Consider the following 12,457-nt stretch of genomic DNA (forward strand, 5'->3'; position numbering starts at 1 on the left):
GAGAAAAATAGATTTTATTTCTTTTTGCTGGCAAATGCATTTCTGGTGAGGAATTTGAAAATATTCAAACAAAGCCATGGTTCAAAGGGGTCAAGATCAGCATTGTGACTACTACTACACATTCAACTACTGTGATCATTTGTTTTTTCCTGAGTGCACTGAATTTCTTTAATTCTTCACCATGGGGAAAGCAAGGATTGGTTCTTAATTTATGACATTTGAACTTAGACAGCTGGTGTATTAAAAAAAAAAAAAAAACTTAAAATCTGCTTTGTAGAAGATTAGCAGAATCCCCAACTTTCTTTAAAAAAAAAAGTGCCATAAACAGACTTGGGCTTTTACTTCTGTTTCAGTTCGCGGTTTCCTAGAAATGAATGTGTATAACTAACCTTTCATTAGACTGAGATCTACCCTTCTCTCACAGGATTTAAATTGTGAGATTAAATATAAAAGCACTTGGGGAAAATTTATATTTGCTTAGGATGGTACAAAGGCTCCTTGGTATCCTTTAAGATAAAAAAAAAATTACCTATGTTGTACATACTCAGTTTTATTCATCTTTTGTTCCTGATGTACATCAATTCCCTTTGGTTACTCAGAATACATACAGAAAAGCCCACTTGAGGTAATGATATTATAACTAGCATAGATTTACTCAAGGATAGCAAAGAAAGAGAACTGCCCAAATATCATGCCTGGGGAAAGATTTATTGAAGTTTATGGTCCAATGTCCTGTTCTGCATCCTGTTGGTGCCACTTTCTTATTGGCTGATTTTTGTGTTATGTTTTGTGGTTACTGTCTCATGTTAACATGATGATGTGGTTATAGAATATCCTGGCCTACTCACTGCACTGTTGTACTGGGACCCATTATTAATGATTGCTCTTGAATCATTTCTTCTTGTAGAAATCAGTCTTCTTGTAGAAGTTTGAGCTGGGGTGGGCTGGGGGCAATAATTAGAATCTCATAATTCCCCCCTCAAGAAACTGGGATCCAAATTCATTTGCAAGAAGGATAGACTTCTGTGATGAGCAAAAAAGGGGACCAAAAATGTTACAATGAAGAAATGCCAACACACACTTGAATCAAAACCATGGTGGTTTGGTACATAACAAAGGAGAAAAGGGGGGAAAAAACTATCACAGTAGACTCAGGGTTCATCTGGAATCTTGGGATAGCTGTCCCATCTGTGGGGTCTACCTACTTCTCCAAAGGTGTTAAGCATCAGATGATCTCTTTAGTCTTTGTCTTTTATTTGCATGATTAACTAGCTGCTGCTTCTTCTTCATTGACTTTGAACTGTTGAAAATTATTGGCTTTTGTTCCATTCAATTATTTAACAGAAGCTGTGCATTCATAAGGGCAGGTGGTGCAGTGGTTAGAGCACTAACTCATCTTCATAAGTTCATATCTGACCTCAGATGCTTGCTTAGGTGTGTGATCTCAGATAAGTCTTTTATTTAATGTTGTTTGCTTCAGTTCCTCATCTGTAAAATGAGCTAACTTTGCTAAACAAAACAAAACTCCAAGTGGACTCACAAAGAGCTGAATACAATTGAAAAACGACTAAATAACATGCATTCATAGAGTACTCAACATACATTTATAGAGTACTCACCTAACTAATCATCCACTTCTCTTATCCCCAAATCTGAAATGTCCTTTCACTAATTCACAACTGTTTGACATCTGATCCTTTAAGTGCCATATGATATAAGTCTTGAGAAAAAGGAAAATTGTATTTAAAATTGAGATTTCTTCCAATATTCATATATATATATATTTAATGAATGTAATGATTGACTGGATGTGTCAATATACTTCATAAAAGTTTTTAAAGTCCAGAATAATTATCAGAGGAAATATTTGCCAAGCTAATTATGTATAAGTTTTTTTGCTCTTGAGAACTATTCTATTTAGTTATATTATGTGACAGCATTTAAATTGATTTAACAACAACAAAAAAGCCTTAGCGACAAAAGAATTTATATTGCTTATTTAAATATGTTTATCTAGCAGGTAGTAACATGAAAGTAAGTTTATTGTATAGTTTAAGATTGATTTGTTACAGTTCTTCTAAAATTTCCATGTATTAAATTCAAATTTATTAGATAGTTGGAATTTGAAGTATTATTATACATAAGGATTTTACCAGGTGACATCTAACTTATCCCTAATAAGGAATATGCAGAATGGTTAACAGAATAAATCAGGTAGCTTCCATTTGAGTAAAAATAATCCATTGCCTCACTTAGATTAGTGATAAGGATCAAGATTCATTAATTCATAATCATCAGAAATTAGCACCAGATATATAAGAATAATTCCTCACACTGGCAACTATTATTTCATATCACAGATGACAATTCTACTTGTTTTGTTAGTAATTATTTAGATGCTGTTTTGGATATTAGCAGTAGCCGAATTAAGAACAGCACACATTTATGTGGCCCTTTAAAGTTTGCATACCTTTTTAAATACATTATTTCATTTAAGACTCACAGCAAGGATATCTGTATGATATATCCTCTTAACCCTATTTTCCAGATGAGAAAATTAGCTCAACGTGATATTTAAATGACTCCAAATCTAGCTTGAATCATTCCAAACTGCCTCTCAAATTTAACATCATGAGCTTAAAAAAGTTAAACATTAAAAAAGCATAATTTAAGTTTCTTTAGCTTGTAAATTGTAATGTAAGAGTACCAAAAAAAAAAAAAAAAGTCCTGATTATGGTTATTCTAGTATTTGGATACCTTAAAGAAGAGCTTTATGTTATTCTTCAGTATAGTAAAGGAAGATAAGTGATGTTTTTCAGTAGTCAAAAAGTGAGATACGTGGCAATAGAATTACAAATGAAAAAATATATTTGACAAATAATTTGAATAAGAATTGATAGAATTAGAGTGGATATAAATTTTTTCTAAAAGATTATAGTAGTCATCATCTTCTTTGCTAAGATTCAATAGACAAACAACTTTTACTGGAAGTAATGAAATTTTAAACAAGATTTGAAAGAACTTAATTGAATATGATGTCTAATGGGAAATGTTAGTGATGTGTTGAAAAGTGAAGAAGCCTGGTGATTAAAATAAAGACAACCAAATCATTATGATATTTAGTCCTGGAAATTTTGGTTAACCTTTTAATTTTATTGATGGGGAAAGTGAATCAAAATAGTGAAATAAATGGACTTACTCAATATCTTTCAGGTAGTAAATGGCAGGCAAAGTTGGTATTCATATATAGACCACTTGTTTCAAATGGATTATGTTAATTTAGAATGTCATTGTTTACCTTGTATGAGAGCATTTTCAATAGAGTTCCAAAATTAAGACCAGATCCAGGTGTTTAATTTTAATATGTCTTTAGTATTCTCAGCAAAAACAAAACCCAAATCAGAACAAAATAAACATTTTTCATACTCAGAGGTAATGATATTAAGTTTCTTCCAAATAGCCAAGTTAAGCTCTGTTTTGAGATGTTTCCTGATAATAGGTTTCTGTTCCAAATATGTTGATAATTAGATTATACAGAACTGGAATTTCTTCCATTCTGTTTTACTCTTTTTTCTTAATTAAAGCACTCTTTCAGTTGTCTGCATATATTTTTTAATATTTCCCAAACATTTTTGATGCAGACTTTGATTAATTCTATAATTTGGATTTCTTAAAAACATTCAAACTACTAAAGAGAATAACACAAAGAAACATAAAGTGTTTATTACCATAATAAGTGCATTTTTGTAGTTTCTCTTTATTTTGTAAATATTAAAGTTTTTCAGATATGATATTTAAATTCTCTACTTAGTAGACATTTTTATGATAAAACCTAAAGGCATTAATTATGAGATATGATTACTTTTTTTAATATTAAACAAACCATTTTTTCCCATTGGTATATTGTATTTGTTCTGTAGCTTTTTCTTTTGAAGGGAGCATCAAAGAGATATATAGTGAAAACCAGTTTTTTGTCTCAGTGACCACTATGAAGATTTTTTTTTTTGTCTCTGTGCTAGTTCTGAGCTTTTAGCTACTGTGAGGGTCCTTCTGTATATCTGTCACAGTCTGTCTCTGGGTGGGAGCATGTTGTTCCATGTGACTGACTATCTCGGCATGTCTGCCAGCCACTGTGTATCATCTGCCACGACTATAAGATTCCAGGACTCAGTTATGAGTTCCTTATCTATCTTTTTTAGTCCCTGCTGTCATCTATTTACTCTCAGGGTTCTCTGGCAGTCTATCTGACCTTTGACAAGATCCTTTTTGGGGGGTGGAAGGGGGGAGAGGGATTGCCCTGAGGAATTAAGTGATGTGTATATAAATAAAAAAATTTTAAAAAAATACTTGGGCACTTTTTGGAATGCTTGCTACTCTTGAACTATACTTTTTGCTTTGGGGGATAAATTGAAAGTATTTTTCCAAAGTACAATTTATCATAACTTTTTTAAATGAAATTTTTAAAATGGAGCAGGCAAGAAAAAAAGTGACAATAAGTATCATGTGAAACAATAGTCTTCTGTATAGTTCTATAAGCATTGCTCTAAATGTCACTGAATTCCTGTTTATCTGTGACTGATTTGTTTCATATAATTTTTTTTGAATTACAGAAATTCTCATTTCTAAATAGATATTTTATTAAAGTTTTCAAATTTCAAAGTTTCAAGTCTCTGATTCTAGTCATCGATCATGAAGTAGAATGTTAGATTAACCATCATTTAATATACATTTGGGGAAAGTTTTAGTAAAGAAATCCTTTGCCAAAGGGTCACTAAGGGAGTCTTAGCATTTGAACTTCAATTTTTTAGATTGGAGCAAATATTTATCCAGATAACCAGTTGTTTATTTTATTTTTATCTTGTTTAATTTTAATTTTGTTTTATTGCCACTTAACCTTTCTAAAAGAATACACCTCTTAACTGTTTAAAATTGCTTGGCATTTTAAGTCTCATAAATAATCAGTATTCCAGTAGCCATTAATTTTCAGTTGTCAGAATTAAACCAAGAAAGACTCCTTAATATTAGTATATCTTAATTTTTTTTGGGGGGGGGGAAGTATTTTAAACTCTAAGAGTATTTATTTATGAAATGCACAGTGTCTGATTTTCTTTATTCAAGCACATATTTTAAAAGTAACAACCTTGTATGTGAAGGACTATTCCAGGGCCTGGTAGAGATAGGATGGAGATGAAGAGATTTTACAATTTTATTCTAGATGCAGGGTTATTATGTGGTAGGACCAAAGAAAATCAAATCCCAAGTTCATAGGAAGGCATGGCCAATTTTAGAAACTAGAGCTTTGTATTAAATTCTATATAAGGACAAAAAAAAAAGGAATATCTGTAAAATAGAAAAAAACTTCTACAAATATTTGATAGATGTAGGAGAGTGAGTGTCAGACATTTATTAAAGATTTGCAGTGTTTTTTAGGCACTTTTCTTTGTACTGAGGCTACAGATATTCAAAGGGCTTACATTTAAGTAGTGAAAAACAAGACATAAAGTTAAGCTAGAAAGGGGTTGTCTTATCCTTGGTAAGATAAAGCAGAGCTCACCTATTGAAATAGAGCAACCCAGGGTAAGATGTGCAACCAACCAACCAAAAGATGAAGAAATAATAAATCCCTGGATAAACTCTTTAAAAATATAAATGTTACTTGTAATAAAGTGGTCCATATTAAAATTATCCTTTATTAGAACTTTTTTTATTGTCATCTTACTTCGGAAGTTTTACTTTAACTGGCATTCTTACACTACTTGTTTGTGTTACACTTTAGGGGAAAAAAAATTTAGTCAGAGATTTTATGCTTTATCTCTTAGCATTTAAGAATGCAGATTTTGTTTGTAGACATAATTAAAAAATATTCTCTAAAGTCCAAATATGGATATTTCAATCATTCAATTCACATGGATGTATTTTCATTTAAAGGCTTATAAAACTAGTCTATCAGTTAGTTAATGTATATACTATATGGCAGGCTTTCTGCTACTCCCTGACAAATCAAGGAAAAGCAAAAGATAATTGCTGACTTCAAGGAGCTAACTAAGGAAGACAACAGAGCAGAGGAATCAAAAAATCAGGGTTGGGGTGGGAAAAGTACCCAGTGTAGAAACATGATGGAGCAATCTAGAGAAAAATAACTGGGTGAGAAATAAAAAGATATTGCCCAGGACTCTCGACTTAAATGAAGATTCTGAGAGGAGAGAGGTCTCTAATCATGCTGAGGCAATTGGGGTTAAGTGACTTGTCCTGGGTCACACAGCTAGGCAAGTGTTAAGTATCTGAGGCCAGATTTGAACTTTGGTCCTTCTGACTTCAGGACTGGTGCTCTATCCACTTTGCCACCTAACTGTCCCCACATTGCATTTTTTACATGATTCTTACTGTTTAAAATATAAATTTCGAAATATTAATTTAGGGTTTTTTTTCCTGACACTATTATGAAACATTATAATGGACAAGCTAGTTCTGTAGTGTTATAAATAGGACTTTATGATGGTCTGTTACAATGTTTTAATTAATAACTTAAATCTAAAACAATATTAGTGTAGCAAAATTTATTTGGGTTACACTTATTCTTAGATCAAGTAGCAATGAATATGACCTTAGTTTAAATTGAATGAGTGGATGAAACACAACATAATGTACTGTCAATTTTATATTTGTCTTCTTAAATTTTCAAGAAGTGAGACAACCTAGGTTTAAATACTAGCATTCATCTTTGACCAGATCTTAATAACATGACTTGTTGGGATAATTATGTTCTCTTCTTTGTAATGAGGGGTATTGAGCTGGAACATATCTCCCATCCTTTCTGACTCTAAAATTCTTTTATTTTAAATAATTTTGCCTCCCATTCTAAGTGATTAGAGATATAGCCTTTGGAAAGTTTTACTTTCAAAACTTCGTTAAAGTTAACTGTTTGTCTTTTCAAGTGTAAAGAATTTTTTTTTTTTACTTTTGAGTTAATTCCTTTGTATTTTTGTATTAATAGATAAAAATGTTGTTATAAATGAATAACAATAATAATATTTTTCTAAGTTTGGTTATAACTAGTTAGTGTCTTATGTTGGTTATTTCTGCATGTAGTTCTGCTGTGCCATATTGTGAGGTTAATAAACTAAAGGACTCATAGATAATAGCTAATATTTACATAGTGCATAAGGTTTACAAAGTGCTTTACTAATCTCATTGAATCCTCACAACAGTAGTGTGTGGTAAGTGCCCATTTTATAGATGAGGAAACTGAGGTAGATGGAGAGATTAAGTGACTTAGTCATGATCAAACTGCTGGTAAGTTTCTGATGCTAGATTTGAACTTAGGTCTGTCTGATTCCAGGATGATCTAACTACTGTGCCACCTAGATGGCTATCAATAGATGTAGAACTAGAAGATATATTAGAGACCATGAATTACACAGATAAGGAAACTGAAATCTTAGAAAGATTGTGACAAGACATCTCATTGCAAGTGTCTGAGACACATTTCCAACTCTGTTCTTCCTGATTCCAAATTCAGCACTATATGGGGTTTTGGAAATTCTTTTAGCATATGTATGATAATAGCATATTATATTTTAAGCTCTAATTTTATGTTCATCTATAACCCTTATATATTAGGCTTCCAGAATACCTTAAATATTAACATTTGTATTTGTGAAATAGCATTCTTCTAGTGAAAATAACACTGAATATACATCCTGGAGCCTCAAGTTTCAAACCTGTTTTTCTGGCTTGCTGTCTCTGAAACTTAGGACAAGTTACTTAACTATCTTCAGATCAGTTCCTCCTTTAAATGGGGACAATAATCCTTGCTACCTGCCTGAGTTGTTGTATAGATGCCCAAAATTACATAAAGTATTTCATAAGCCTTTAAGCACTATACATATGCACATATGTAATCATTTTTATATAAGCAATGAGAACATTATGTGTTTCTCTTGAATTTATATATGAATAAAATGAGGCAGATTCAATTTGGGGACAAAGCTGGGGTTTATATGCATTTTCTTTAGCACTTTGGATACTTAGTAAATAAAATTTAAAATAATGGTTTCCAGAATTTTATTGGAAATAAACAATCATTTCTTATCTATTATAGATAAATATACTATCTCATTTAACAAGGAATCTCTTTTGTTTAGTGATTAATAAAGTTTGCTGTAGATGTTATGTGAATACTTTTTATCCTATACAAGTGTTCTCAATCAAATAGTCTTTCAAGTTATTAAAAACTTATGTGACAACTGGAGTTATATTCTAAATAAAAATGCACCTTGGATTGATTTTTACTAAAACATTGGCACACTAATAGCTCATGATCAATAAGATTGAGCATAATGTGTTTGTGCTTTTAATATAAACTTTTAGAACATCTTGAGCTACATTTTAGTAATATATTTTTGTTTTTAGATCATATGGGGAATATTTTTCATTCTTGTGGCACTGCTGTTCACAGTTTCTCTCTTTCTGTCAAAGTAAGTACATTTCAGTATAGTTTTACTAAATCATTTGCACAAGTCATATAATGTTATACTTTTTCCTTGCTAAAATCCATTAGTGTAGTCTATTTATCTTGAGTTACTTACTTTACTTGAAATGTTCTACAGTGTTAACTCTCATAAAGAATGGCTAACTGTGTTCTTGTAAAGAATAATATTTATCCTATCATATTGAATCAACTGAATATTGCTCTGTAAAACATTTAAATGAAGTTCAATTTTCTATACATTTATTTCTACCACCAGTTTGTGTTCTGTGTTTAGGTTATGGTCATTTCTTTATTTCATCAAATATGCAATGTTCTATGTAAAAATTCAAGACTAATTTATTTATTTATTTTTAACTTCAGTCTGGACAAAGCTCTTCATTCAGCTGGCATTGATTCTGGATTCATAATATTTGGAACCAACCTGACAAATCCACTGAATATGCTTTTGCCTATACTACAGACAGTAAGTAGTGAATAATAATAATTTAGTAGTAACAGTAATCATGCATTTTTGTTAGGTGCTTTGACTCAACCTCACCTAAAATTTTGTTTCTAGAACAGAATATATTTATCTTTAACTGCTTCATATAGATATTATCTTGGTAATGGGAAAAGTGATAAGTACTCTGGAATAATACTTTTAAAGTAACTTTATTAACTGGAGATAGAAAATTTTAAAACTTTACTAACCCTTCATTAACTTATATCACTGGAAAAAGAATAATTTCACAGAAAAGTTTTCAAATAATTTAAATATCCTCCCTCTAATTGTTATGGATTTATAATTTTTTAAATGAAAATCTTACTTACATCTTAGTTTCAAAGTATAGTGATCATAATTCAAATTTTTCTTAATGACTTGGAGCATTATGTACTGAATGGTGATTCTCTAGGCTTATTTTTATTTGTATAATTGTTTAGCTTTACATTAAATGACTCATGGCTGCTATACTTTGTTAGTTTTTATATAGTTTTTAAAAATAAATTTTTGGTCTTCATAGTCAATTATTAGTCCTTTTTAACAAAAAAAAATTTTTTTTAATTATTTTATTTTTAATCAATAAAAATCTACCTTTCTCCTCTCTCCCTTTCTCATAATTGAGAATGAAAGAAAAACAAAACTCTTCCTGTAAATGTGTAGTCAAGAAAAACAAATTTCTGTGTTGGTTATGTTTAAAAAAAATCTCATTCTGCACTTTTGAGTCTTTCATATCTCTATCAGAAGATGTGGGTAACCATGTTTTATCATTATCTGGAATTTTGATTGATCATTACATCAATCAAAGTTCCTAATTCTTTCAATTGTTTATCTTGATTATATTGTTATCATCATATAAATTGTCCTCCAGGTTCTATTCACTTAATTCTGCATCAGTTTCTGTAAGTCTAGATCTGAGAATCATTTCCACAGAGATGATTATCGAACCCATCAGAGCTAATGTGATTATAAATCATAGTTAGTATTGAGAGAATACAAAAGAGGGCTCTTTAGGAAGAGCCTTAGGCAGTTGAGTGATATAAAGAATCATCAAAAGAAATTAAGAAGGATTAGAGAAGCGGGAGGAAGATAACTAGAAAGGAACAATATGACAAAAATACACAAAGGAGATTATTTAAGAGGAAGTGATAAGCATTGTCAGATGCTATCTAAGTTTAGGAGATTGAGATTTGAGAAAAAGACAGAGTTGGTAATTAAGTTGAATTTTGAGGTCTGAAGGCTTATGAGGCTTACAGGAAAAATTTTGTATGAACTAATATTTTGTTTGTTTTTGGTTTTTGCTGAGACGTTTGAGTTAAGTGACTTGCCCAGGGTCACATAACAGAAGTGTTAATTATATCCCCTGAGCCACCTAGCTGCCCCTTGTATGAACTATTTTCTTGAGTTTAAATGGGAAGGGAAAGGAGAGATACAACTACAATAGTCAGAATGGTAGTATCAAGTTAGGATGTTTTTAATACATACACACTTATATGAAGTTGACCTTGGCAAGGAGAAGATCCATTTTTTTGTCTGAATAAGAAAAAAAAGAAGGACTAGCTAGGGAAGCTATCTTACTGTTTTAAGATGAGTAGAAAAAGGGAAGCTCTTGATAAATGCCTTTAGTTTTTTTCAGCCAAAAAACAAACAAAATCCAAGATCGTTGAGAAGAGCTGAGAAAGTTTGATAGTCAAATTGTTAAAGTAAGCTAAAAAATTTGTCCAAAGGAAAGTACTTGTGACTTAAATGAATGAAAAACTGAGGCATTCACAGTATTAAAATGCCTGAGTTTTTATAATATGATGTATATGGATTCTATTGCTTCTATTTTCACTGCTTAGAAGTACTTTTTTCTTTTTTTGGCTTCTGGTTGTTAGCTGTGTTGTGAATGTGTCAGTAATAGTAGATTAATAAGCTCTATATAGGTAAGATGTTACTGTAATTAAACATTAGTGAAATTTCTCCATTTTTAAACTTTTTTAATTCTTTCAAATAGAAATAACCAATAATTTTATGGTTACTAATTGAAATTAGTATGAAGTATGAATACATAAATGCATTCTAAAAGCTTAGATCTAATTGAATCGCTGAACTAAACATTTGAAAATTCAGTTACTCATCAAATGAAATCTTGTTTATAAAATGCAAATTTCATAAGCATAATTTGCTTAAGTGTCAACATATCAAGACATTACTATTTCTTAATAAGTCATAATCACATCTCTTTTTCCTTACAAATTAATAACTTGTTAATGTCACTGTCATTTTCCTGAATGAAAGCATACCATTTATTTGAAGATATTTTCTATGGAAATAGATAGTATATTTAATTAACCATTAGCAGGTTTAAAAACCACTTGCCTAGTTGACGGTGTTGCCAAAAAGATTTTGGAAATTGTGACATTGCATAAAACTCCAAAACACATATATCATTTGGTATTGTTCACATTATAAGAAATTTTAATCAAGAAATAACTATTTGTAATTTAATAAGGAGTTTATTTACTTTCTATCCTATTATGATTTTTTTTTTAATTTGGATGCAGGTTCTATTTTGACTAATTTCTTAAGAGTCTGTTATTTTTACATTATATCTATATATAATTAATAATTTATATTATTATAATTATAATTATATATATATAATTATAATTTAAATAATATTTATTTAGGGTTAGGTTTAGGGTTAGGGTATTAATATTAAGAGGTATTATAAATTATAATAATATTATAATTTAAATAATATTATTAATATAATTTAAATAATTATATATAATTAATAATTTATTTCCTAGAATGTTTCATAAACATACCAATAGTTCATTAAAGTCTTAAGAGAATTATTTATTTTCTTTGACATTTATTTTGAATGAGACCTTTTCTGCCATTTACTAAAACACTTAAAAATATTAATTTATTCCAAAGCCTTGCTTCAGTTATTATTAATTAGACAATCTATTTTCCCTTCTGATTTGAGCACAGTAACTGTAGAATTAGTTGGAATTTGATAGTTTGAATATCTTGCATATTTTTAAGAGTAAGCATCTTGGGTAAATTTATTGTACCACTCTCAGAGTTTATTTCTGTGCAGATTTTTATATTGTAACATTCTTAACAGTTTATTTTTGTATTAAAATTGAATTTTTCTGTTTCAGGTTTTCCCACTTGATTATCTTCTTATAACAACCATAATTATGTACTTTATTTTCACTTCAATGGCGGGAATTCGGAATATTGGCATATGGTTCTTTTGGATCAGAGTGAGTAATAAAAATATATACCAGTCAAAAATCATTTTTGTTTAATCCCCACCCATATATGCAACATCTAATACCAAAATATATTATTTGTTTTGTGAAGATAAAGGGAGAAGTTTCATCAAAGTTAACAAAAATGATTAGTCATCAGTTTTTCATTAGATATTTAAATTTATAGAATTTATAATTCTCTGCAACATTTGTGTGATCATATTCAGTAAACACTGAAGT

General features: G+C 30.0%; 1 protein-coding gene across 1 annotated transcript in view; it reads left to right on the forward strand.

The window, feature by feature from the left end:
* Positions 1-12,457, forward strand: part of LMBRD1 (LMBR1 domain containing 1) — a 168,002-nt gene that overhangs the window by 121,346 nt on the left and 34,199 nt on the right. The window contains exons 10-12 of the mRNA XM_031964672.1: positions 8,413-8,477; positions 8,852-8,954; positions 12,125-12,229. Coding sequence (XP_031820532.1) covers positions 8,413-8,477; positions 8,852-8,954; positions 12,125-12,229 — 273 coding nt within the window. The remainder of the gene's footprint in view (positions 1-8,412; positions 8,478-8,851; positions 8,955-12,124; positions 12,230-12,457) is intronic.

The sequence above is a fragment of the Sarcophilus harrisii genome, chromosome 4, assembly GCF_902635505.1.
Source record: "Sarcophilus harrisii chromosome 4, mSarHar1.11, whole genome shotgun sequence".
Lineage (NCBI taxonomy): Eukaryota > Metazoa > Chordata > Mammalia > Dasyuromorphia > Dasyuridae > Sarcophilus > Sarcophilus harrisii.